Here is a 27,878-nt window from a genome sequence, read left to right on the forward strand (position 1 = left end):
CTAACACTGGTCCAACATACCTGCAAGACTAAACCTTTACTCAAAGAAACCATGACTCATAATTCTGTCTTATAATAATTCTGTCTTTAGGATTTCTGGATAAATCAATCTTCAAATGCAGTTTACTAATCATTTAAGGTTATAAAAATATTATCCGATTTAAATAAAGACAATGACTAAATTGGATAGTTTGCATCAGTAAGAAAGTTTATTGAAATTCATTAGTAAATGAGAATAGAAAGTTTTCTTTTTTTTTTTTCCATCAAAGGACACTTTCTGGTGAAGTGAAAAGAAAATACAGAAACCACAAAACACCTGTTATAGACACCTTATTTTTAGAGGGAACCTATTTCCATAGGCCAGTACTGAACTGTTTCGAGATTTTGTTTTTTGTACATCTGCACATCATGGCCTGTGTGAAGGGAGCCCCTTTCTTCTTGATGCGACTCAATAGTAGTGTGTTGCGGTTTCTGATTCGACCATAGATGAAAGGACTCTCCCATTAGGTGCCACCTCTTCAATAATTGTCTTGATTACTCTGGCTTTGTTAATATCTGTATGAATCACAGAAAAAAAAAAGAATTTAGACTCAAGCGGTTTGTGGGGGTCCTTACTAATTAACAAGCAAAATTTCTAAAAGGAGAACACATTGAAAGAGAAAACTCAACATTTCTATGTTTCTTAAAAAAAAAACAACAAACGATCACTTTTTAAGCTACAGCATTGTAGACCATGCGACTTTTCTTTCAAGTTGGGAGTCAAGGGTGGGGTTTGTTCAAAAACGCTGATTTTCATTTTTTAAACAGCTCTAGGGCTTCCCAAGCAACAGGGCCATCAGAGAAAGCTACAACTAATTCTCATCACCCCTGTGACTTTCTGCTGACCTTGGTCCCTTAGCCGAGGACTCCCCGGGGCTGAGGCCTCCGCTGGAGCCGCCGCCGCCGGAGCCGCCGCCGCCGTAACCGCCGGAGCCGCCGCCGCCGTAACCGCCGGAGGTGCCGCCGCCGCCGGAACTACCGCCGCCGTAGACGCCGGAGCTGCCGCCGCCGCCGGAGCTGCCGCCGCCGTAGACGCCTCCGCCACCGCCGCCGGAGCTGCCGCCGCCGTAAACGCCGGAGCTGCCGCCGCCGTAGACGCCTCCGCCACCGCCGCCGGAGCTGCCGCCGCCGTAAACGCCGGAGCTGCCGCCGTAGCCGCCGCCGCTGCCGAAGCTTCCGCTGTCGTAGCTGCTGCTGCCACGCCCGCTGCCTTTCTGGCTCTCGCTGGAATTATAGGTCGTGAGGGTCACAGTCAAGTCTGACTTTGGAAAACGGTGGGTCGCTTTCCAGATGACTGTTACTTTAGTAGAACATAAGCAAAACGGGTTTTGAGAAAAAAAAACAAAACTGCCGAGTATGTGTTTTAAATAACCCACTCTTTAAAAAACAAGTTTTTATACACACAGCCCTAAGAGACATTCTTGGACCAAGTTCATGGGAAATTGAGACCGGCTGCACACGCCCTTTCCTGTACTCTAGTCTCCTCCTTTCTCCCCCGACGTTTGCCCCATCCTGTGGCACTTTCTTGGGCTTTGGAGAAGCCTTGCGATTTGGAACGTCAAATAAAAGCAGTGGGGATAATTTAAACATTTTTGTGGTTTACCCTGACTCTCCTTCTGAAAGCAGTTTGCGGTAGGTTTGAATTTCATTCTCCAGTCGGATCTTAATATCCAGGAGTTGTTGGTACTCAGTATTCTGGCACTCGGTTTCAGCTCGAATCTCTTGCAGCTGTTCCTCCAGGCAGGAGACCTGGGCCTGAATCTGTGAGAGCTGCATGGAGTAGCGACATTCTGTTTCTGCCAAGGAGGCTTCCAGGGACTGTTTCTGAGAAAGGAGAGAATATGCTGTGGGTTAACCAGCTCGCTGTTCAGCAGAGTACAGTGAAGCTTATTTCATGATTTAATAAGACATCGTGTAGAATAGAGGAAATATATAGAATTTATTTCATGTTTAATGGCAGCATTTTAATTTCAGCATTTTGAAATCAATGCCAGAAATGCTTTTCTCCCATTAACAAGAGCTCCAGTTTTGCTTCTTTCTTATCCCAACTCTGCATTTTCTCTTACGGTGCATATTCTTATGTATGATGAAGTTCTTTCGCCAGTTATTAACATACCAGGGCTAGTTGGGACTGTAGTTCGATCTCCAGACTTTGAACATTGCGTCTCAATTCCGTAATCTCAGATTTAACGCTGGACATTTGTTCAATGTTACTGTTGATTTCTGTAGTCAGTTCCTTGCTCTAGAGTATGAAAAACAGGGGAAAAGATGAGAAAAATCTGAACCAAACTTCTGTTGGCCTCACTATGAAGGAAGATGAGTTACCTTTTCATTGTACCACGCTTCAGCATCTTTGCGGTTGCGTTCAGCAATTTGTTCATACTGGTTTCTCATGTTATTCAGAAGTTCAGTCAGATCAACACCAGGGGCAGCATTCATTTCCACATTCACATCACCAGTGGACACGTTTCCAAGGTCTTTCATTTCCTATGTGAGGAAACAGAAAAATTTAATGACAGCACCGTGACTGCATTGAGCCCTTTTATGGCTGGGGGAGGGACATTTTGCATCACCTCTTCGTGATTCTTCTTCAGGTAGGCCAGCTCTTCATTCAGGCCCTCGATCTGCATCTCCAGGTCACTCTTGGCCAAGGTCAGCTCGTCCAGCACCCTGCGCAGGCCATTGATGTCGGCCTCCACGCTCTGGCGCAGGGCCAGTTCATTCTCATACCTGAAACAGCATGACACAAATGCTGGATATAACTTATATAGGGGAGGTGTGTCCGGCTAGAGACTGTTTAAAAGGCAAATACAGAGTTGACTTCATTTATCATATAAATGCAACATTTATCATATACTAATTCATTAGGGATATTAGTGGTTTAATGCCAAAAAAGCTTAGCACTTAAGATGCATTTTCTTCTTTTAATTTTGACAAAAAGGTAATACTGAGGTTGAAAATTTCTCTGACAACTCCAATACTGTTTAACTTTGAATGAATTCAGGAAAATGTAAATGCTAGCATGGACATCCAGAGTCATTGTTAAAAACAACTCATGTGCTTGTTGTTACAATATTGTACCACATTCACTTAGCTCACTTCAGTCTGAAGTCATCAGCTGCCAGCCTGGCATTGTCGATTTGAAGCAGTATTTTGGCATTATCTGTTGTTATCTTGACGATCTGGAGGGAGAGACAAAGAGATCAGATACAGATATGGCTTTTATAATGGCATAGGTAAATTGCATTTTTAGGTTTTCTTCCAAAATCTTGCAGGAAGTTTTTATTTTAAATATGGAATATTGTAGGCTTACTCTTATAGTTAAATTTGAGTCATTCATTCTCTTCAAGTTTCTATACTTTTCTATTTCTATGTCATCCCTTTCTGAAAACGAATTGGAATTACATAGCTGTGTTCCTGATATGGGTTCCTGCACCTGTGTCCCTCTTTTATACTGTGATTTCATGTATTTCACTGACTCATACCTGTATTTGGTTTAACTTGTTATAAATATATATTCTAAATGAATATACTCTGAACTGTCCCAGTGGGTGTAATTCATAAATTTCCTAGAGGCAAGCAGTATCCCATTTCCATACTGGAGAATTCATGTTTCTTGCAATGTTGCTAATGAGTATTTTCTTTGTTGTCAACCTGAATAATATTTTGTTCTGATTCATTTAATAGTTCTTTCAGTTCCTGTATTTGTAAAACGATCTAGAGTATTTTAACCATGGACTCATGATACACTCATTCAAACCTAAAAAATTCTCAGTAATCCCACATCCTGTAAGACACACAGCACACATGTTGGATTAAGATTGCAGTAACCATACCCTCAGAGATATTTACCTTTTATGAGACTGGATTGTTTTTGGAAGCAAGAAGGTAACATAGGCAAACACAGTAAACAACTACATCATGGTCATTTCCAGATTCATCTATCTGAATTCAGTGGGAAAAAAACAGGCTTAAAGTTGATTTTTAAAATTCCCCTTACCTGATTTTTAAGATCGTCGATGGTTTGATAGTATTTGCTGTAGTCATGAGGCTCTCCCTGGCCTGTTCTGCTGTGCTTGTCATACCAGTCCTTGATTTTATTTTCTAGCTCATGATTTGAATCTTCCAGAGCCCGAACTTTGTCCAAGTAGGAGGCCAGGCGGTCATTCAGATTCTGCATGGTAACTTTTTCATTTCCGGAGAGGAGGCCACCGTCTCCTCCAAAACCACCACCACCAAAGCCCCCTCCAAAGCTGCCTCCACTGAAGCCTCCCCCTCCGAAGCCGCCCCCTCCGAAGCTGCCTCCTCCATAGCCTCCCCCATAGCTGCCTCCTCCATAGCCTCCCCCATAGCTGCTGCCTCCATAGCCTCCCCCATAGCTGCCCCCGCCAAAGCTACTGCCACAAAAACCTCCTCCTCCTCCTGATCCTCCTCCATAGCCACCTGATGAGCCTATAAGGAAGCTTCCACCAGAGCTTCCCCGGCTGAAAGAGCTACTACTGAACCCTCCTGAGCCACATACTCCTCCACCAAGGGAACCTTTGCTGCTTGAAATTCTGTAGCATGCCCCTCCTCCCCCTCCCCCTCCTCCTCCGCTGCGGGAGGAAGAGTACTGCTTGCTCGAGCTGTATCTAACAGACATGGCTGCTGCTCTTCAGCCCAGGGAGCACCTGCTATCAAGGACAGTGAACAGGCCTTTATATACTGAGAGGGTGTGTTGCACATGTGTTAGAGTTTGCTTACTTCCATGGTTTTCTTTTTGCCGACTTAGCACCTTTGGCTTCTGATTGCATAAATTATCTTTGGTAATAACGAATTCCAATATGTACAGTTTTGAATTTGCCTTAAGAACAAACAAGAAGTTTACTGTGTTGAAATTGAAAATGGGTGTAGTTCAGACGAGCATGTTTCATTATGCTTTTTCACCTTTTGAAGACCATTGAGCAACTTAAAGTCTATCTAGTTTTTTCTCAGCACTAATTTGGGTTGCACAGACCAATTTGCAAAGTTCAGAAAAAGAATTTTAGCTACAAAATTACAGTTGAAATAAGATTTTTCAAGTTCATGTTTTAAACAGCTTTCATTCATCAGAACAAGTTAGTGTAGTGAGACAGTCATGCTGTTTTAGGGATCTTGTAGAAAACTAAGCAACCAAAAAGAAGATAAAAACCATACACTAAATCATTTAATTAGCATTCCAGAGTTGCTGCAGGTAAAAAATTAAAGCCATAGAAACACAGTTTAGGAAATGTGTGTGTGTATGCTTGTAGGGAATCATAATTTATTTGGAGAATCAAAGTATATTGATATTTTGCTTAGGAAATTAGAAGTGAGTACTGATTTAGGCAATGGTACTATTCTTTTTGACATGAAAAAAAATATCCGAAATCATGAAGTTGTTCTGGATTTAATTTTTACATTCATTGTAGTGAAGGTTTATGTGAAGGCCATAATATAGAAAATCTTAGCTCTTTACACTAGATTTGATAAATTGAAAGAAGAGAATTTAGGTACGTTAGGATTGTGAGTAAAAGTTTGCTTGCAAGATTATAAATCCAGATTAGAGAATGGGACTTACTCCAAAATTACGAACTAGACTGTGAATATGTTTCTAAGCTAGTTTGTGTTTCTCAAAAAAAAAAAAAATCCTTGGATAATACTGTCTGTAGAATTTGGCATAAAGTTGATCTAGGTGAGTATTTAATTGGGACTTTAATACATGTTAGTTTTTTATCTGCCCATAGGCTATGAATGGCTCTTGTTCAAAAGTATATTTTCATATATATTTATATACATAAATGCACATGTTTTACAACTATGCAGTGCTGTTTATGATGCTGTGATTTTATAATCTCTGAAACAAGCTGCTGAAATAGGGCTGGTGGTTATTATCTCTAGTTTATAGAAGATCAAGTTGAAGTTGAGTTATGCTTTTGCCTAAAGATATAAACTAGGTTGTTGAACTGAGAATAGAAACTTGATCTTTTGATGCCTGGCTATTGGCTCTTTCCTGCTCTGCTAACTTTATATATTCTCTGCTCTGGTGGATTTGATCTGATATAATTGAATGCCTCTGTTTCTTACCATAAGCTTCTCAACATGGGAAAAAATAAAACAAAACAAAAAACACTTTGAAGTATGAAAATATTGAAAGGGTAGGGTGTTTGGCACACACGCTCTTCATTACTGATTGTTTTTTCAAATTAGGTTTGTAGGGGCACAGTCTATAGAAATAGTTCCTGCAGGGAAAGGGGATGTGGCTAGTTGCATTAATGCAGACTTGGTTGTTCGAGTGAAGGTTACTACCCAACAGATTGCAGCTCCTCCAACTTGTTAGCACATGAAAGTGGGGCAGTAGCTGAACGAAACAAATGAAACCCAACCATGGGAATTGATTCCTGAGAAGATAACATGCAGTAGAGGAAGGCTATGCTAAATCAGGGTAGGAAAAAAAAACATTGCAGTAAGTTCAGACAGGAAGTTGAAGCCTTGATATTAATGAAAGCAATTTGGAAAGAAAGCACTGTAATTAAAGAGACCTTTTGATAGATTTTACCTGCTATTATTCCCAAATTCTGGATCTTGATCTTATCATTTTTGCTTTAGTATTAGCCTTTAATTTTTTTACCTTGGTTGGAAAATATAAAAATCTCCGTCTAGTTTCAGTTAGTTAACAAGTAGTATGAAGAGATCTGTTACAGTCATATTAAACTGAGGAATACGTAAAAGAAAACCTTTGCATGAAAGTACACAGGAACTTAACATTTAATGTAAGCCACTTTTCATGTTATTGTCAAAGATTACTTATTAACTTGTATACCCTAGAAATTGATTTGTTTTTATTTGAGTGTCATTTGTTGAAATCAGTCTTTGGCATGAGTAAAATTATACAGGTGCCATGTAATAATTCTAAGCTAAACTGGATGAAAATTTAAGGTTGTCAGTTCTAGACACCGTTTATACCAAGTGTCATAATCTACTATAACTATAATTGCATTGTTCTCTGTTTTTATTGTGGCTCTATGTAAGGCACATTGGTAGGTGTTTAGAAGATTCAAAGATGAATGAGATTCGGCTCCTGCTCTTAAAGATGTTAACAGTGTTGCAATCTCATTGAGAAGACTAAAAATATACTATCAATTTAAGTGCTATGTAAATGGCAAATTAAGTGGGAGGGAGGTGGGCTGGGGAAAAGGAGTTAACATTTCTTGAGCATCTGCTGTGTCCTAGATGGTTTACTCTCTTTAAATCCTCCCCTAAATTCTCTGTGGTAGGTGTTATTTACCTCATTTAATAACTGAAAAAATTAAGCTTTTGAATCAGGCCAGTGTGGCTTCAGAAATGATACTGTTTTCATGACACTGAACTGCCGCTGTAAGACTGGTGAGCAAGGAGTCTTACTGGAATGCAATCACCTGACAAAGATTCATGGTGCAGGTAAAATTTAAGTTGAGTCTTGAGACAGATGGGTAGGATTTTTCCATGTGTGCAACAACTTCTGGGAAGTTGTTTCAGACTCTGAAAATGCTAGGCAGGTGGAGAATCTCTAAATGTACCAATTTGGTTGGAACAGATCATCCATATTTACTAATTTGTTCTAAGAGGTTATTGAACACCTGTAATATTCCCTGGGGATACATAGGTGACTAAGATACAATTCCTGCCTCTGAAGGAATTTACAGTCTACTTGGAGAGTCAGGCAAACATACCCTCCAATCAGATTTTTTAATATAGGATAATCTAGGATACATTTGAGGCATGGACAGGGTGTTGAGGGAATACACAGGGGTTCTAACAGCCTGGTGTGTGTGTGTGTGTGTGTGTGTGGATATGTGAGTGAACTGTGGGGGTGCAATAAAAATAGTGAAGTCAAGTTTTGAGAAGATTAGATTATTTTGGTTTAAGACATGAACCTGAAGAAATACCAGGATATTCATGTAAAAATATCTTTTAAGCAGAGTCATAGCACTACTGTTCAGGAGAAAGCTCAGAGCTGTGCAGTTCAGGATAGTTAGGATCGCTAAGCAAAGGACTTTAGAAAGAAATGAACATGAAGTTTTGGGGATGGTCACTTCAGGGTCTAGGAAGAAGAGCTGGCGAATGAAACAAAAGGAGGGCTCCTGGGACAAGGGAGAGAGAGATGGCTCATGGAGGCCAAGTGGGGAGAGAGCTCAGATAGGCTGGTCTGGCTCCAGAGACAGTCTGGAGAAAGACTGAAGAAAGATTGTTGGTTTGGTGATTAAGAACCATTGACATCCTCCCAGAGGGCAGGTAGTAGATCATGGTGGGACAATCCATGAGGTATACCCAATATTGGAATTGATGACCTTGCTTATGGTGTTCTGTTTTCATCTAGTCCAGTTTATTAATTCTTCAATTTCTTCTGGACTTTGGGTCATGGTTAGGATGGGTATAAATGCTATTCACATGGGCTTAATTTGGCTGGGGCTCTTGAAGCATGTTGTTGATACAGTTTTGTTATCAGAATGCCTTGTCTCATTGTTGGGATTGGATCTTTCCTATGTCTTCCTTATTTTGCTTCAAGTCAAATTATTTTTTGACGTTTCTAGTTGAAAATTCTGTTTGTAGATTTCTCTGATTGAGTAAATGAGATATAATGAATAATTTATGTAGTTGCAGAAAGATGACTCTGGTAATGCAGGTTATGTCTCAGGGTGGCAAGGTTGAAGATCTGAATGTTTAGAATTTTCTGTTGTTTATCAAAGTTTGTGAAGTACACATGTTTTGCTTGAATGTTCTGTGACTGTGCAAATTGCTGACATGCCTTTGTGATGCAACCCGTAGAGTCAAAGCCAAATGGAAAGTTGTACGAATGTTTGATGGATTTGGTTCCCTCCTCCCAGATTAACTGAGCAATTAGGACAACTAAGATATTGATAAGGCCTATGTTTCTCATTGGCAAACTTCTAAAATGCTGAGCTGTAAAATCTGACACTCTCATATTATACGGTTTTTCTAAAACTTCTGGAAGTGCACTGTGATGGGAGCCACAAAAATATGGACATTCATGGAGGGTTTTCAGTGTAGTGTAGCAGATGGTCAAGTGGGTGGTCTCTGGAGTCAGGCTGCTTGGTCTACAATCCAGGCCCTACTGCTTACTGGGTGGCTCTGTCACAGTTTTCTCATCACTAAAGTAGGAATAATAATTTTGCTTACACTGTAGCATTATAGTGGGAATTAAATGAGTTAATAAATATGAAACGTTTACAGTGCCTAGAATATGTAGAGTAAGTGCTTAATAGGAGGTGTTTTTTTTTTGTTATTACTATTACTGTGATCTCTGTTTCTCAGAGCCAAAACCGCTGTCTGCCCCATAGTAGGCCAGAAAAACAGGAGTGAATGAAAGAAAAAGATTAGAAGCTGGAAAATGGCTCGTGAGGAGGAGAAAATGGCTGGGAAGGAGAACAGGGCAGGTGCAAGGTGCTTCACTGATGACTTCACAGTAAACCATGCCATCTGTTTTCCTCTGCACAATAGTTGCTTGCATTTTTAACTTCTGTCTTTTCTTTACCTCTTATGTACACCAGGTCACCAGTTTTGTCACTGTCTCTTTTGTCGTAACAGATGTTATTTGTTTCTTTTTGTCTAGTCCCACTGCAACTGCCCTACTCCAGCTGTCATAGGTTTCATCCATTTTGCTCATGGCTTACATCCCCAGCTTCTGAAGTTGGTTTTTTTGGCTGAATGCTACGACACCTCAGATCTACTCTGTTCACTGCTGCCAGATTAATGTTTTTGAAAATGTACTGTCATCACTTCATCAACATGTTCAAACACCTGCAATGGATTTCTCCTGTGGATGGATTCTTTTCAACAGCCTTGCCCTGCTCCCTGGCCCAACCTCCTGCTTCCCGCAGTGAGTGAGGGTGGCGGATGCTGCATCTCCCCATAAAGTGGTTATGTGGCTTTGGGCAAGACACTAAGCCTCTCTGTCTCATTTCACTACTAGGAAGTATGGATAATAATATAGGTTTCCCCTGCTCTCTGTGAGTAGAACATTCCTGTGAAAACTTTTCTAAGTTGAAATGGCTTAAAGAAGCAATTACCATTAATTTACATGGGAAACTTTTTGAGCATTTCCAGACCCCAAAACAGCCTCTCTTAGGCTTTCCTGATACTGTGCTAACAGACACATCTTAATAACAGATGCACAGAATAAATTAAGGTAAAGCACAGATGCACATAGATACAGTTGAAAGCCATGGCGGCTTGATGCTGAGATGCTGAGTGTGGTTTCCAGGGAAGGAGCTTGGTGCCATTCAGGTGCTTTCTGCCCCTTTAAAGTCTCCCTGCAAAACAAACGCTGAAGGCTGTTTGCACTTCTTGACTTTTTTTTTTGTAAAAGTGAAAGTCCTCTTCAGATTTCTTTTAGTTAGCAAAAACAAGTAATAATGTAAGTCTTTCATAAACACTAAGTGGAATGATGTGAACTTCTGAAGAGCAGTAGATACTTGTGATAAAAAGTGCTAAAATATGTATGGTAATCATAATCCATGAACCAATGAAAAAATATGTAAGCATTTCCTTAAAAAAGGAGTTCTTTCATTATAAACAAGCCTGTTCTTTAACCTTGGCCACGACACTATGCTTTATCCCAGTTTATGGCCTTGGTTTCTTGCACTTGGTTTTGAAAGTCCTTCTTATACTTTGCTGCTTATTCAAGTCATCCTACCTCAACTCCAAGCTCCAGCTTACATGTCATCTTCATGAGGTTTCTCCCCATTAGTCTAGTCGTGGCTGTCTCTTTTCACTGCCTGTGTGTACAACCTAGTATTTTACAATATGCCATTTAAGTTCCTATAGAGAAGGGAGCGTGCCTTATATTCTTGCTATATACCTTGTGGATACTTACTGTTCTCTAAATATTTTCGTATCACTGCAGTGCCTTTTACTGCTTTCTTTTCTTTGCCTTTATTTTGTTCTTAAACTTTTCTTTCATATTTTGGCACTGGTGCAAGTTCAAAATTTAAATAAAAGCTAGTTGAAGATGACTAATTTTACTTTAAAGCAAGCTATAATACTTTTAGAGGCGAAAACGTTGTGTAAGAATGAGAAGAGATATAATATTCTGCATAGGAAGTTTAAGATCCCTAAACTACATAAGGATGTATATGTTAGAATGTATATACACTTTTTATGTATTAAGAATACATTTTGGTCCTTACTTTTCCCCTCTTTTGTTCTTGGATCTGTTGAGATGATCTTGGTACTAATCAACTGTTAAAACATAACTGTCCTTCTAAAATCTTAACTTTTTTATTAGGAGAATTGACTTAGTTGGTTTTCTGGTTAGCTAGTTTATGAGTATGGTGTAATTTAAGGATAAAATGTAACATGACTTAGCTTTTAAGTTTCATTAGTATGTCATTGGTTTCTTCCTTTTGATCAAGTTAACTTCCTTCTGTGAAAGACGATGCTCACCATGAATTACGTACGTTAGGAGGATAATTTACTGATATACAACAGAAATAGAAACGTAATATCCCTTTTAATTTTCATGAAAGGTAGTAAAGCTGAAAGTACCTAACCAACTGACTGTAACCCCTATGGACTCTAATCTTAAGATATTGAAACTGGACAGTGTCAAAAAGTCAGTGGCCGTTCCCCTGCCCCCCATTCATAAATCCAATAAAATGCCTATGTATAGTTGTGGTTGTTATTAAAGTTGACCATCTCAAAGATGGCTGCTAATTAGAGAAAATAACTGTATTGCTGGGTCTTGCTATTTTTACTTAGAGAGTCTGGGCAGATCTAAAAAGAATAGAGAAAATTTTGGATTGGATGTGGTACACACAGAGGTTAAAGAATGTAATGAAAGCAGTAAACTCCATCCCCACTCTAGCGATTTTAGGTGAATATGTGTAATGTGCTTAATTTCAAAAGAAAAAAAAATCTTTATGAAGTTAGTCTCTTAATTTTATTGTTTAGATATTTTAAAAATACTTGACCAAAAAAAAAAGATCAAATAACTTGTCAGTTTCATGACAGATTAAGAATAGCTCTTTGTCTGAATCACCTTTTCTTTTTGGTGGTGGGAATGGTAAGGAATGGGTTAAAAAATGATTTAAATGTAACACACAATAATAATGGAGAAAATGTACTATAACCACTCTGTGGCCTCTCTCTAGTTGAAGACTGATAATGCCTAAAGAATTTTTAACTTCTTGGATTAAACCCTTTAAATAAATTTGCAAGTAACATTTACAGTCAATTCTCAGATAATTAGAATGTATGGACCTTACTGAGACATTTCTATGTTCAGGGCCAGTTTAAGCACTTGACCTGAATGTTGATAGCGACTGTATCAAATGACTAATTTGGGGAAAGCTACTTAATTTTTTAGTTAAAAGCCACCTCATCAAATTCTGATAGCGACTGTATGAGGTAGCTTTTAACTAAAAAATTAAGTAGCTTTCCCCAAATTAGTCAATAAAAGGACTCAGCTGGGATTTGAACACAGATCTGTCTTTAGAGCTTTTGCTTTAACACAATGAGTAACTCTTGAATTCCTCCTAAAGTGACCTGGAATTATATTTTCCAGTCTTGTGATTTAGGAAATTAGCAAGACAATAAGGGATTTTATTTCCTTTGTCAGACTGGTAAGCCTTCCTTATTATCATTACATTACCTTTTCATTATCATTACTTATCATACAAAAAACACACTAATTTGAAAAGAAAAAGAATTAATGAGGCAAGATTTCTGCTCTTGAAGAGGTCAGAGTTGGAGGTCTAATCTACCCAGGCTAGACTCTGCCCTTACTTCTTGAGGGTCCCTCCTGCTTGGGTTTCTAGAGGTTCCTAACTCTTTGGCAGGATTGTCCTGAATTTAGGACCAGTTATTAAAATAACAAATTAGAGCAATTAGTCACCCTTGCGTAATTGCAGTCCTAATCCTTTTATAAAGCTGGCTTTTCCAGATAGAGCCAATACCCATTATAGGGATTAAATGCTTTTTATCAGGTTTTTACTTATAAGTCTTGAACAAATGGTGTATATCTCAATTAATTCCATAGTAAACTCTGACATGAAGTGGTTCTGTTGCTTTGGGATTTTCCAACTTCCATAGATCAAAAGCTGTCAAGATTTTTGGTATCTCTCACAAATATTTTCCATATCGATCATTTTCGTTAAATTGTGAAACTAAGGGTTAGAATATAGATCATTGGATATTTGCAGAACTGTAAGATGTTTAATATTTTTTTCCTTCACATCTAGAATATAAATGTTAAAATCTAAATATGATCTAGTAGACTTGCTTTTTTTTTTTTTAACAAACTATCCAGGGATGAGGACCCCACAACGTATGTTGGGATAGGAAATCACATTGATAGCCATCAGGTTGCTCTAAGCAGAATAATATTAAGAATAATAAGAACTTTCACCACTGTTCATTATCAACATTATTTAACACTTACTCTGTGCCAGACACTGTTGAGGGCTTTAGTACGTTTTCTCATGCAATCCACTTAACAACCCTATTAGGTAGATTCTATTATTAGACCCTTTTTACAGAGGAGGAAACTGAACCTTAGAGTGTTATATATCATGCACAGGGTAATGCAGCTAGCAAATTAGTAGCTGAGCCAGAATTGAAAGCAGGTCTGTCTGCTCTAGATCCCATACTCTTAACCACTACCTGTCACTGCCAAATGTTTAATTAAACTTTGCTCTGTGGTTTCAAAGACTGTCCCAGAAACTAAGTTACGGGGCTGAGGATGGAACCTTTTTATTATAGCAGTCCTGTCTTAGGGAAGGCTTACATTTCCTACTTATAAATGAACTAAATGGAATTTTTAAAGTAAGCAGATTTGAAGAATGTTCCTTTTTGTTTAGATGATTTGAAAATGTTATTTTCAAATGTGTTCTGCAAACACTTTGTGATGGGGATATGCTTTGAGGGTAATGGATTTGACTGGGTCGGGGTGGGTCAATCACAGTGGCATATTGTTTTATGGCAAATGCTATTTGGCCTGATATTCTGTGTTTGAGTAAGTATACACAATCAAGTTAACTTGAATGGGGAAAATATTTCCTTGACAGTCAGTCCTTTACATGTTTTCTGACTTGAGCTTGAAGTCATGCACAGTGAGCATGGGACTGTTAGTCTGAAGCAGTGTTGATGTTTTCCAAAGTAACAGTTGTGTTGACTTTTGAGGGAGGAATCATATTATTCAACAAAATACATTGGGTGCTGTTAAGTCCAGATTATATACTTAATATATCTCAATAATTATAAGTGTGTGCTGATCATAACTATTTTGTATAAATTATATAAACAGTAAATTCAGATATTTCTGAGATTTCTTTAAGGACTTCTGAAATGCAGAAAAATAAGTCAAATGCTCCTCTTTCAAATGAGTGTCAAGCCATTTTATGCTAATTTTTATGCACACTATTTTTCTCTTTACATTAAATGCATTAATTTATATGATACAGTGATGTATGTTGACCAGGAAAAACAGTTTCCATGTAAACAACTTACTTGGATTTGAAGGCCCTTGATAGTAGTGTGATATTTGCTATAGTCTTGAGGTTGACATTCAATGTTTTCTTTCCCAAATTCTCATACTGTCTTTTTATTTTGAATTCTAGATTAGTGTTGACATTTTCTGGGTGATGCACCTTGACAAGGTAGGGGTCTAGGCAGTGGTTTAAATTCTGCCTGTTTGCCCTCTCATTACTTGAATGAAGCTCACCATCCTCAGAGCCCCCAGCATTTAGAAGGCTCCCACTGGTCCAGCACTCACGCTGCTCCACCCTGTGCCAGCACCCAAGCCAAGCCCAGCACCCTCTCTGAGCTCCCTACAATGCCATAGCTTCCCCGAGGCCTTAACAGACCAGGAGCCACTTCTAGGCCTGCTGCGTTGCTGAAACCGAGAGGAGCAAGCCATGTGTGTGAGTGTGACAGAGGACTAGGGTCGGAGGACAGCCTCAGAGTTGGTGTACTCGAGAGCAGTGTAGAGCTTTATGGAGAGAGAGTCAGATTCCTCATTCTATAATGGATCCCTCATTCTATTCTGTGTATATATATTGTATATATATGTATATATATATGTGTATATATATATTCTGTATATATATATATATATACACACCACTGTAACATTACAGCATCTTTAATTAGTGTCTTTTTAAAAAAGTATAGTTTTTTTTTTTTTTTTTTGGTCAACCTCATTTTAATCCTTAGTTTAGTGACCAGTGAGACACATATCCTCAAGTGATGCCTCCTCAGGGTATTGATTATATATGATGGAAAACTATATGTGAGAGGGAAAAACAGAGAAAACTATTCTTTCAAGACTGTGTCTTTTGAACCATGATGAATGGTCATTTTATAAAATACTGCAGGCACTCCTCTAACAGGAAATCTTTGTTTCCTTCTGACCTTATATTCATATCACTCTCATGCTCTTGAGCCCAGCTTAGGTCTCTCTCTTCTGTACAGCTTTTCAGGCCAACAATAGGTCCCTTTCCTGGGAGAGTCTGTGTAGAGCAGTGTGTATTACACTTTGGAGTTTGACAGCTCTGTGTTTGAGTCCTGGCTTACTGTTTTCCAGATTGGATAAAAATTACTTATCTTCCAAGTCTCATTTGAGTTTCTTGTCTGTACAACTTCTGAGAGACATTGGGAAAATGAATGAGAAACAAATAATAGTGCCTGGCACCTAGTAGGCACTTGTTAATATATACTCGTTCTCTCCCTTGCCCTACTGTCCCACTATTCTCCCACTTTAGCCTGTAGTGGTCTCCGAAACTCATAACCCTAATTATATTGCACATTCACTCAAGACATATTTATTGACTGCTTAGTAGGTGCCATGGACTCTTATGGGACAGTTATGGGCCCTAGAGTTTTGACAGTTATTATGTATGCTTCTTTTCAGAGTTCCTCCTAAGCTTAACTTCTGAGTGTATGCTGATTCTAGATGCCCATGCATATACTAAACTGGACAGAGTTGACTTCAGACAAAATTAAGAAGTTAAAAGTTTGTCATTGACAACTCTATTCTCTTCTGTCATCACCCTTTCTTGTGTAGGTTGAGATCTTTCTTTCCCTTCCTCAGAAGACTTGGGCTTTCTTGTGCTATAACTCCTTTTGTTCTGTCAAGGAAAATATATGATATTGTTTATTTACACTAATAGAAATATAGCCTTAATCACAGTGTGTTTTTTCAGGCACCCAAACATTTGCATTTTGGGTTTTCTCTTCAAATGTGAAATGAGAGGTTGTTCCTTGTGATAGGAATTTCAGTCCTTCGTAGGGAGAAGAGAGGCTATTTTGGGCAGTCTGTTGAAATCACACTTGTCCACTTAAAAGGCAAGCCTTAAACAAAAATGGGATTTAACCTGTCAGACTACATGAGGGGAGTACACAGGTCTCTTCCTGCTCCCCTGCCCATTTCCTAGAATTCTGTTCCTGGATCTTGCATTGAATTTCAGGAAGTTGCCTCTTCTTTAGACCTTCTCTCTGCCACTTTCCTTTCTAATCTCCCAGCCTCCTAAGAACACAAAATGTGTGTAAGTGGAAGCTCTGCCACTCTGTTCCCTGTGCCACAGTCTCCACCTCAGTCCACTGCATCCCATCCTCACAGCAGGGGGCTTGTTCTGCCTTTTCTGTGCCAGCCTGTCCCTGCACCAAGGGCCTGTGATTCTGTCACACTTAGGTGCGCAGGGTGGAGGGGGCACAAACGCACAGAGAGACAGAAGAGTCTCAGCTTTCATAAGGGTTTCAGGAGTAGGCACCATTGATTATTGGGAAGTTAGATTCAGGACAATTGTCTTTTAATGTTAGGATATATATATATATTTCTGTAGCAGAGAGGATGATCAGAAATAAACTTGCATGTATCATGAAAACTGTGAATGAAAACACTAACTCAGCTACTTGAGGGGTAATAAAATGAGAAAACGGACACCAGAGATGAGTTGTCTGCATATAGAATCTAGTCAACAAGTTTGTATTGAATGCTGACATTCCAAAGCCATTTGCCTCTCCAGATCCACTTTTCCCCTTTCTCCAGCCTGCCTCTGTTCTAGGATAGCAGCTCTCTGGCTTTCATTATATTTGCTCAGTGGGGACCTCATCAGGAATTGGAGGAAGGGAGGAGAATGAATTTAGGGTGTTTGTTCCCCTGGCCTCCTCTACAAGCTTTTTCATTAAAAGCCACAGCTCTCCTTAGGATGGCCTTTTATATTACTTTCCCCTTCTCAGTCACCTTTCGTCCCTTTGGGCCTGGGGTTAATAATAGCTGCCCTTGGTGGTTTCCCCACACTGTGCGCACACCTTTGCAAGTACTCCTTTTATTAAACTCCTCAATTTCCTCCAATTCAAGGATGCCAGTTGTTTCCTGTTCAGACTCTACTGTATGATAGGACTTGCAGAAAGTCCTTACCCCCCAGGAAGTTAATAGGAAAATGAATAATTGCAATGCCATGAAATAAAGTTTAATAAATGCTTACGAAAGGGTAAGCTCTTTGAAGGTGGAGACCACATATTGTTCCTATTTCTTCCTTGACACTTAACATAGTGCTGGTATAGAGCAGATGTTAACCATTGTGGGACGGTAGAGATATGTATAAAGGGTCGGGGAAATGGATGATGGAGTTGAGTAACTCCTCCAGGAGGATCTAGGTAGGCTGGACAGTGCAGCTAACTATGGCAGAGATGGATTGGTTGCATTATACAAGGGAATTTACTGGGAGAGTATCAGTGACTTCTAGAATCAAAGGAAGGCAGGAGAACAGGGCTTGGAGGACAGGCAGAAATGGCGTGCTCTGGAGGGCTAGTCACGCATTCAGTGCGAGCAGGGCAGCCTCATGGACGGCTCTTGGTTTCAGTTTCTTTAGGGTGTATTCACACAGGTGTCATAGGGAAGAACACATCCTTGGTGCATGTAATGTTCATTGTATGGAAACTTTCTGTTCTTCTTCCTCCCAGTCTTCCTCTCAGAGAGCCTGCTTACTGCCGCAGTGTGGTGGGAGGGAAGACAAGATGTCACGCAGGACCAGGTTCTAGAATAAGCCGGGATCCAATCCTCTGTGGCAGCCTGTGTCCCGGGACTCCAGAAACGGGCTCACCCTTCTCTTCCTCGCCTCCTCACTAGATGACGGGCAGGGTAGTGGGGGCGGTGGGTGGGAGCAAGAGGTAGGTGACAAGAGTGAGCAGGAGTTAAGTAACAGCGGGCGAGGAGCTCTTCACCTGAGAGCCAAGTGTGAGTGCAGAGGTGGGGCTGCTGTCGCCGAGTGTGGGAGAGGGTGTTACCCCAACTCTGGTGGGGAGGAGAAGAGCCAGTAGCTGCCAGAGTTTCCATCACCAAACTGGGATCTTTGCTTTGCTGCCCTCCCCGTCTCCAGCGGTCTGTGCTCTGAGGTTGCTCCCTAGTGCCGCAGTTTGTTTTATCAGTCCTTTCCCTGAATTCCTCCTGTCTCCCTTCTGAGACTTCTCAGCCTGCTGTGGGGATGGGCATTAGGAGGATAACCATCTGGCTTGTCTAGTTCAGTCTAAGGTGTAACTTCTGACAAAGGCTGAGAGGTAGTTACTGAAACTATTTTCATAAAAAAGTATGTCTTTTATTTAAGTGGAATTTCAGGCATTGTGGTGATAAAAATTTTGGAGAAGAGCTGTTTCTGTATTCTTTCAATTAATGCAACTTGACTGTTAGATTAACAGGACAGAGGGTAAAGAGGGTTCTTTTTGTCTCTAGGCCTTCTTACTTTACCTTCTGGAGGGAAAGGGCAGTACCTGTTTTTGTGTACTAGTCACTCACTGCATATTTATAATATGCAAGAAAGTTTATGGGGTCCTGAAGATGCAAAGATAGGGAAGATGTGGTTCTTGCTCTCAAAGAAGCCATATTTGGGGGGTGGGGTGGAGGGTAAGTGATAAAGCACAAATAATTACAAATAGGATGAATATTTTAATAATACAGGTTTATATAAAGTATATGAAGCACCAAGAAAAAAGAAACCAGTGTGTCTGGAGGACTTAGGGAGATGACATTTGAATGGTGTCTTAAAAAATGAGTGAGAGAAAAATACTGTAAGGAGAAGGACCAGTATAAAGGACGTATAAACATGCATGACATATTTGAAGAACTGTGAAAAGTTTGTTTGGCTGGGGCATAAAATTTGCATGAGTGAATGCCAAGAGATAAGACTGGAAAAGTAGGTTGGGGTCAAATGTGGAAGGATTTAAATCCATTCTAAGTAACAAGGTCCTGTAGTTGGGTGTGGGCCATTAAAGGTTCATCAGGGGATGAACATTATTTTAATTTTTAGAAAGAAAACATTTTTAGTGTATTAGATGGATTGAAGGGAAACTGAAGGCAGGGAGATGAGATAGGAGGATTCACAAGAGTCTGTAGGGGGGGAAGAGACAAAGATAATTTCAAGAAAGCCACAGTGGGGTGGCAGGAAGGGGAAGATAGAAGATAAAAATGGTAGCATTTGATTATTGACTAGTGACAGGTTGATGAAGGAGGGGGAAGGAGGCTTAAAATACAAGAGGTTTACAGTTTTGGACTTTGGGGAGTGCTACTCACTAATGTGGGAATGCAAAGGGGGGGTGGATTTTGTAGGAAAGATACTGAGTTCAGAATAGAGAAGATGGGGATGAAGCACCCACAACACCCAGGCACAGCTATTCCATAGGCAGCTGGAACTGTGGCTAAAGTTACTGGCAAAGAGCAATCATGAAACTGGATGAGATTTCCTAGGGAGAATAGACAGAGGTGGGGACCAAAGATAAACCTTGCGGTACCGTAACATTTAAGGAGAAACAGAAGAGTTTGAAAGGTAACACTCAAAGGAAAAAGAACCAGGAGACAGAAGTTTCAAGAAAGTCAAGGGAGAGGAGAATTTCGAGAAGATGGAATGGCCAGCAGTGTTGAAGTACTGACCGTTCAGAGATGTCAAACAGGACTAGGACTGCAAAGTCACTTTTCAATTGGGGTGTTTTGGGCTCTGAAAAGTCCAATGAGCGCTGGGGAGTGAATTCTTTCAATGCTGCTAACTAGAATACCTACATATTCTCGGTTGTTATAGTTTGTGGATCATAGAACATGACCATTTGCCTAAAGTAAAGGAAAACTTTAATTTCCTTTGAAAAAGATATTGCATATAGGAGAGAGCTTAAGGCTAGGAATCATCCATATTGGGGTGATAGTCAAAGCCTTGAGAACAACTGAGTTTTTTTCAAGGGAGAAAAGAGCAGAAGGTTAAGACTAAATGGTGAACAAACCCTCAATGTTAGGCTTTAGCACAGAGGAGAAGTGTGTACCTGGTAAAAGAGGTGAGTAAGGAGTGATCCAGAAAGTTGGAAAAGCCTCAGGAAATCGCAGCATGGGTTGAAGCTTGGATGATTCACCTGCTGGAGTTTTCAGAACCTCACAGAGATTCTTTTGGGTTCTGAGTTTCAGATTCTGCAGAGAGATCAGGGAGAATGAAGGCTAGAAAAAATGTCTATGGTATTGCTACAGGACCCTTGGAGATCTGACAGCAAGAATTTTCTGGACAACTTAGGGCACAGAAACCAGACTGTCTGTCATTAGGAAAGGAAAGGATGGGGAGGGAATGCAGCCATGTGTGTGTGTCTTGTATTGCTGCAGCAGCCTGAGTGGGCCTAAAAGACAAAAGAATGACGAGGAGGGAAGCAAGGGTGGAGTGAAGACAAGATTGCCGGGTGTAGAATGCACTCGAGGACAGAAGCAACTAGACTTTTGGAGTTCTTCAGAGCTTCTGGGAAACAAAGAAAAGGAGAACACTAAGGGAGCTGAGAAGTGAGCTAGCACTTGGACTGAGATACGTACCTGGAAGGAAAGAGTGATCAGAAGTCAGCTGTGATCCAAGGTACAGTGAAGCCTCCATGATGTAGGAAGCCACCTGTTGATAAAATTTCATCACAGGGAACTTAACAAAGAAAGGACATGTGGTGCCATTAAGAAAATGACTGAAGAAGTTCTGCATTTAGAAGCGTCACTGTGATGAATGTGCATTGAACCTGGAAGTTGTGTATCATTCTCCTTTGTATTTTAAAAATGATAGACTTCATCCTTATGTACCATGAACCCAGAGGCTGCCCTCTGACTCTTGAAAGAGGTAGTAGCTACAGCTATAAATAATGGATGTGACAGTGAGCTATCCCCATGAACTTTGGGAGAAAAGAAAATATAGTTGCCTTCCTAAAGAAACTAATAAAACCAAAATATAATTTATTTCCCAGGGCCAGCAGCTGGTTAAGGAGTGTGGTCAGCAGAGAATATCAAAAGGGGGTTCAGGGAAGCTGCCTCTGGCTGCATCTTAGGGAGAGAGATGCTGAATTTGGGCACATGGACAGTCCAGCCACTAGAGAGGAATTGGTTAGTTTGGGGCAAAGAGGTTTCACCTGGCCTCTGGATCTTAGGAAACGTTCCTCAAGTCTGTTGATCTCGGCTCAGATTCTGTGCTTATTCAGCAATGTTCTCATTCCTACTTCATCCAAGTACACCTATAGCAGAAAAGCAAGTTTTCAGGAAAGAGGTCTTGAACGTCAGGAAAGAAATGTCCCTTAACTGTTAATTAATAAACTGGCATTCTATTTACACTTCAGTGTTGTACGAGTACAGTCATTGTAAATTTGCCATCAAGTGTCAGGTCACCTCTGGGTAGACTGGTAAAGTCCAGTGTCTGGACATGAAAGGCTGAGAGGAACAGATTCTGGACCAAGGTAAAATTTCAAAGTTATTGTAATTTGTATTAAAAAAAAAGTCCTCTTGATAATCAGTCTTGTGGGCTGCCTTCTGTCTGCCTCCTTATGTATTCCCACTCCCTCCATTAGTAGTTTTAAGAATAATAACAGAAAGCATTACTTTCAACAGTTTGTTGGTAAAATAATGTGGAGCTTCTATTAATGCAAGAATTGATGATGAAAAATAGAAAAATTTTGGAAAATGTGTAGAGATGACAAAGCATTCTTGCTGCCTCTTCTGTCTTGCATGCATGGCAGGCATTGAAATTGATGATGATACTCTTTCCTACTGAACCTAGACCGGCGGTAGAACTCTTGTTATTAACATCAATCCAGGAAGCCACAACAAGATTGGACCCATGTGAGCTAAAACTCTTGACCCTTTCTAGTTCAGATAGGTTGGTTGGGATTCTGGTCATCAGAATTTCAGGATTCAGCTGGAAATGGCCTAAGGATGGTTTGTCTTTTGACTTTGATGGGAAAGCTAATATATAATATGGTCTTTGACCAAAAGTCTCTGGATATTCTGACAGAAATAATACCAGACTAGGTAAATTGATGGAAATTACCAGAATGGGGTTATCTAGACCACTAACACATTCACTGTCATGGTGTCAACCAGGACAGAATTTATGAGGAAACTTAGAGGTCATTACCAGATTTCAAATCCTAGATCAGCCTCTTATTGGGTGTGTGGTAAATTACTTAACCTCTCTGAGCCTTAGCATCCTAGTAGGAAAATAATATCCAATTCATAAATTTGAGGCTACCAATTAGATAACACATACAAAGTGTCTTGCATATGGGAGGTACTCACAACTTCTCTTGTTAAAAATATTCAACACCGAGCAGAACTGCCTTAATCAAATATCTCCAGTCTCTGCTTGGAATATTTCTGGGAAAGGAAAGCTCACTGTCTCACAGGGCATTCCATTTTTGAGCTGCTCCAGTTACTAAAAAGTTTGTCTTTATATTGAATTGAAATCTGCCACACACCGTATAGCTTGCATTCTGCCATATAGAACTTAGCTTTGGAGTCTCTTGGATATTTGAAGAGTATTATTCTACCCTTCAAAGGCTAAGGGGTCACCAGTTAGTTCAATTGCTCCTTAGATGACATGACGTCCATTGTTATCTAGGTTGTGACATTACTTGGATCATTTCTGAATCTGTAGGATTGATCTAATTTTTTTTCTGTCTCTAGTATGAGTTCAAGGAATATATATTTTTTAAGGAATGCATGCTGTGCATTCCATTGCATGAGTCTCCAGCATAATGTTATTTCCAGAGATATACTAGAAGAGAATTTCTTGTTTTCCTATTAAATTTATAGGAATTATTTAAATTTAATGATAATTAATAACATCCCTCCTTCCCCCCCAAAACACACACCTTTCCACCTTTGTTTCAGGATGGATCAGGTTTCTGAATGCATTTGTAATGGAAACTTGTTTTACTTACCTTTTGGGTTCACCCTCTTGGGTGTGGGGCCAAGTCTTGTCACTCAGACATTTCTGATTGTGGTGTTGATTAACTAATTGGCTCCTAAGCTATAATTATATTCCTCCTTCAATTAAAATCACATTTCTATATTACAACATGAACTATTGCAAAATCTAATAATATACATTGAATTTTGTATTTCCCTCTAAGCAAACTTTGCTTGACAATTCAGTTTTCTTCTCAGTTGTTCAACTGTTAGGTGTTGTTGTTTTATAACTGCTGAGTAGGAAATTCTTCCTAACAAAGAATGGTCAGTGGGCACTTTGCAATATTGTTGGTACTGTTTTCCTGTGTCCCACTTGTTGTAATATAGTGATTAAAATACACTATGTTATTATTCCCAGGTTACAGAATTTTGGATGACTCATGAACTAGAGCCATACCTATATGATGGCATGGTTGGTATCAAAATGAAAAATTCAATCAGTGTATGCTTTTATTTTGGACTGTACCAAAGGATGGGCTTGATAAGTAGTTTTCATTTTGGATTTCAGCCAATCCTTTCCCCTGATTTTTCAATCATTTAGGCAATGTGTAAACTGAAAATGATGTTTCTAAACATTATTTCAACCAACATGTATTTGGCATACCTACATTCTGCCAGACACTGCATTAATTTATTTCTGGATGGCCAATAATACATGTTCCTGCCTTTGAAGAGGAATCAGACACACAAAATTCAGGCCACCATGGTCAAAGAACATAGGTTCTTAGATGAAGGTCACTTAGTCTTGTGGGAAAGCTGGAGGGATGCTCTTTGGTTCTGTTCCCGCCTTCCCACTTCCACTTAACACCGTACATTGAGATTTTATATACTTACCAAGGCTCTGCCTAAATGTTTCTTCTCCCAAAAGAGTGGCGCTGGTCCTCATGCCCTATATATTCTCTCCGTCTCCCAAACTTCTGTAGCTCCTCGTTTGCACTTTCTCTCAGGTCTAGACAGTTCTCATTATCTCAAGGTAATGTTGTTTGCTTCTATATCTATGTTTGCTAATAGCCCCTTCCATAATGCCCAGTAAATATTAGTTTGATTGAGAGAAAAGTCCATTTTAGAGGCAACATCTTGGTTAACTAAGGGGAACAAGTTCTGCTTTGGTCTAGATTGCCGGGAGTATTAAGGTTTCGGATTCAATTTTTTCCAAGGAAAGCCAGTCTTTTTTTCTATCAGCTGCTTTAAGAAAACTCAGTTTGTATCCATAGTTAGTTGATTGCCTATATATATATACATAGCACACTGTAATGATGAATAAGAGGATTCTGGGGTTGCATCTATATGTGAATGTAAATGGATACATTTTTTCCCCCTCTTAAAAGAGTCTTCCTTATAAAGACTTCATAGAAACCGAATTACTCTGTTTTGTGAAGACAGCTCCTAGGACTTTTTAGATATATGGGAAAAAGTCCTCAGGTTAATTTCCTTAAAAAAAAAGTGTCATGAATTGAAAGACTGCTTACTGAAACTGAAGATCAGTTTCTACTGAGTCATCAGACACAGTATATTGAGCAATACCACATATCAATATGCTTGTGAAATTGCAGAGTTAGGATTTGTATATTTTAGGTAAAAAAAAATTTATGTCTCCACAGACTGTCAAGTGTCTTGAAGGCTTTCCGAAAATGTTAGTTGAATTCAGTGAATTTCTCAGTAAAATGCAAAAAGCTTCTTAATGGTGTTTAAGTTCTTGACAGCATAATTCCTTTATTAAGATTTCAAGAGAATAAAGTAAGTGGAATTCATTTCCACGTGGCTCAAACATTTAAAAAAATAAAGTAACCAAAATAAATAGATTCAAGTTAAATTTATTTAAAATTTCCTCTTAATGCCTCCTATGTGAGGGACACTGCTTAGCTGCTGTGCATTGATAAGCTAAGTCTGTTCATTCAGTCTTAACAATGAGTGGTGGAACATTTTAGAGTTACTAAGGAAATACGTAAAAATCTGATGAATGCTTCAAGCAAATAATAGAAGAAATGTATCACCACTGTTCATATTCATGCAGCAAATGTTTACTGAGTGCCTGTTATGTGCTAGCCCTGTGCTGAGTACTGGCGACACCATAGAACTGTTCTAGCTTTTGTTGAGTAAATAGTCTAGCACTTGTACACAATTCCATACACATATATTCAACAAATATTCCAAGTCTCCTATGCAGTGGGCTAGATATGCTGTTTTATGCACTGTGCTAGACACCAGGGCTACAGTGGAGGGCAAAAGAATAGAGACTTACAGGTCTTACAGTGGGGAAAACTGAGATGAATTCAGTAGTCATGCAAATAAATACATAATTGCAAATTTTGCTGAGCACTTTGAAGGGAGGATGACTAAGGCAAACTACCAGAATGAATAGTGAGAGAACCTGACTTGGTTAGTGTGGTGGGGGCTGAGGGCCCGAGGCTAATCAAGTCTTTTCAGAGGAGGTGACATTTGAGTTGAAACCTGACGGCTGGGTAGGAGTTAGCCAGACCAGATGGAAAGGAAGCACACACCAGGCAAAGGGCAAAAGCCTGTGGCAGGAGCAGGGTGTAGAAAAGCTGAACGAGGCCAGAGTGGGGAATGAAAGGGAGGAGGTGGCACACGACTTGAGAGGGGAAAGGGCCGGGCCAGACCTTGCTAGACTGGGGTCTTTATTCCAAGGACAGTAGGAAGCCTCCGAAGGGTTTTTTCTTAGCATTGGGGTGATAGGGTCATCTTTATTTTCAAAACACTCTCTCCCTGGCTGTGGTGGGGTGAATGGAGTGGAGGGAGGGGCAGGTGGAAAAAGGGTGGGTGTTCAGGCGTGAGCCTGTAAGTGGCGGCCCGGACCAGGGTGCTGGTGGTAGAGGATGAAGGAAAGTAGATGACAGGTGTTTAGAAGGCCAAAATGCCCATCATGGCTAGGACGCGCTTACAGTGTTTGTTGAGTAAATGAATAAATAAATCAGTGGACTGAGGAGACGTGAAGTTTGCCCTAGTTGAAAAGTGATAATTGAGGACTTTTTTGGACCAAGCTTGATGGTGGATTGTTTATCTAAAGTTCAGTTTGACTGAGATGTATACATTTGTTAAAAAAACCACTTTCTTATTTGGTGATTTTTTTGACTGAACCAAACATAAATGACCTGTAAACATCCTAAACAGAGACGTTATTGTGATGATTTGCTTGGATATATGTGTATATAGCAAGTGTTTTATGCTGTGTATTTATGCATTTTTGGAATGTAATTCTATATAATTTAAGTTTTCAGAGTGCCAGTACTTAGGCAAATGCAGCTTAAAAATATCTCTGGATAAATCAGCACATAATTGTGTAACCTACTGCTTTAGCTTTATATCTTGGGAATTACAATATCATATTGTCCTTTAACTCTTCAGAAATCATCTCTGTCATGCAACTGCTTGCGGTGAACCCTGGAGGTGACAGATGATGACAATGATGACTAAAATGTTCACTGGGCTCTCCTCCCTCCTGAGACCTACCTTCCCCTAAAGCAATTCTCATCCTCCCACTGGTTAGCATTCAGTTTTCCTTGCTCCTTCCAGCTTTACAAACTATAAAAACACCTTCCAGAGTCACGAAGGGGAGGGAGGTCTTCCACTAAAGACTCCAGTGGGGAAGTGAGTCCAATTCTCCCACCCTCACATCACCCACTGGAGGGCTTCTTCTTACCCCCAGCCTCTGGTTAATGAGACATGGAAACTAGATTTCATTGTTCTGCTTTATCTGTAACACTCCTGACAGCAAATTCTCTACTAGCCTCGATCTAATTCTGCAGTTTTTCTTCCAGGATTATCTCTTGATTAGATGCTGATTGTATATGTTTGCTTTTTTTTTTAAATGAAGATGAAAATATATCTTATTCTTTATCACCCTACTCAGTCACTAATAAGATAGGGAAGTTTAACATTGAAATTACTCGGCCAGAATCAGCAACTTAGGTTGTTTAAAATGGGTGTCCAGTGAAAACATTTTTAAAGTACCTTATAGGTACTTTTATATAATAAAAAGTGTAATATAAAATGTAATTAAATATTTAAGAGTATCATAATTAAAAAATATGCCCTGAAAATATCTGTTTAACAGTATGGGCTGCTCCTTTTTTAAAACTTATAAAACTCATACAGTGGAATGAGGAGGTGTCATATTTTCCAAAGGAGTTGGCTAAGCCTCCTCACACCTTTGTTGAATAATCAGCATACACCCTGTGTGGAGAATTGATAATTTTGCTGATTAAAAATGATGACTTACCTTATTTCACTTGCACCAATGCAAAAAGGAAAAATAATGTATGAAACTCTATGATGTATTTACCTTTAGTTTATAAAAACTGAGGTTATTTTGAATATATTATGTAAAGACTTCTATATAGTTGGTGTCAAATATATGTTTGTTGAATTAATGAATACACAAATAAATTAATGTGATGTTCACATGTATACATAAATATACCAACTGAGCATTATTTATAAAAAATTACCCTTCAACAGGTTAAAAAGTGTTGTATTTCAGCCCTGTTTATTTGAAATGTGAAATTTCAGCCTTATAATTAAAAAAAAATCACATGGTATTTACAAATAAATGAAATATGTAAAAATGGATATACTTTTCTCAG

General features: G+C 39.4%; 1 protein-coding gene and 1 long non-coding RNA gene across 3 annotated transcripts in view; one reads left to right on the forward strand and one right to left on the reverse strand.

The window, feature by feature from the left end:
* Positions 1-186: 186 nt before the first annotated feature.
* Positions 187-4,712, reverse strand: KRT10 (keratin 10). Of its 2 annotated transcripts, none has more exons than XM_057501470.1 (8): positions 4,039-4,712; positions 3,138-3,220; positions 2,612-2,768; positions 2,364-2,525; positions 2,155-2,280; positions 1,642-1,862; positions 885-1,262; positions 187-554 (listed from the first exon to the last, which is right to left on the reverse strand). In XM_057501470.1, exons 1-8 carry the CDS (start codon positions 4,678-4,680, stop codon positions 548-550), a joined length of 1,776 nt encoding a protein of 591 aa, XP_057357453.1. In that variant the 5' UTR covers positions 4,681-4,712; the 3' UTR covers positions 187-547. The 2 variants fall into 2 exon arrangements, with proteins under 2 accessions (XP_057357453.1, XP_057357454.1); XM_057501471.1 differs by having other exon boundaries at positions 865-1,262.
* Positions 4,713-6,618: 1,906 nt separating this feature from the next.
* The window catches only part of LOC118911155 (uncharacterized), a 118,587-nt gene continuing 97,327 nt past the window's right edge, over positions 6,619-27,878 (forward strand). The window contains exons 1-2 of the long non-coding RNA XR_008997384.1: positions 6,619-6,808; positions 9,649-9,725. This is a non-coding gene — a long non-coding RNA (uncharacterized LOC118911155). The remainder of the gene's footprint in view (positions 6,809-9,648; positions 9,726-27,878) is intronic.

The sequence above is a fragment of the Manis pentadactyla genome, chromosome 4 (genome assembly GCF_030020395.1).
Source record: "Manis pentadactyla isolate mManPen7 chromosome 4, mManPen7.hap1, whole genome shotgun sequence".
Classification (NCBI taxonomy): domain Eukaryota; kingdom Metazoa; phylum Chordata; class Mammalia; order Pholidota; family Manidae; genus Manis; species Manis pentadactyla.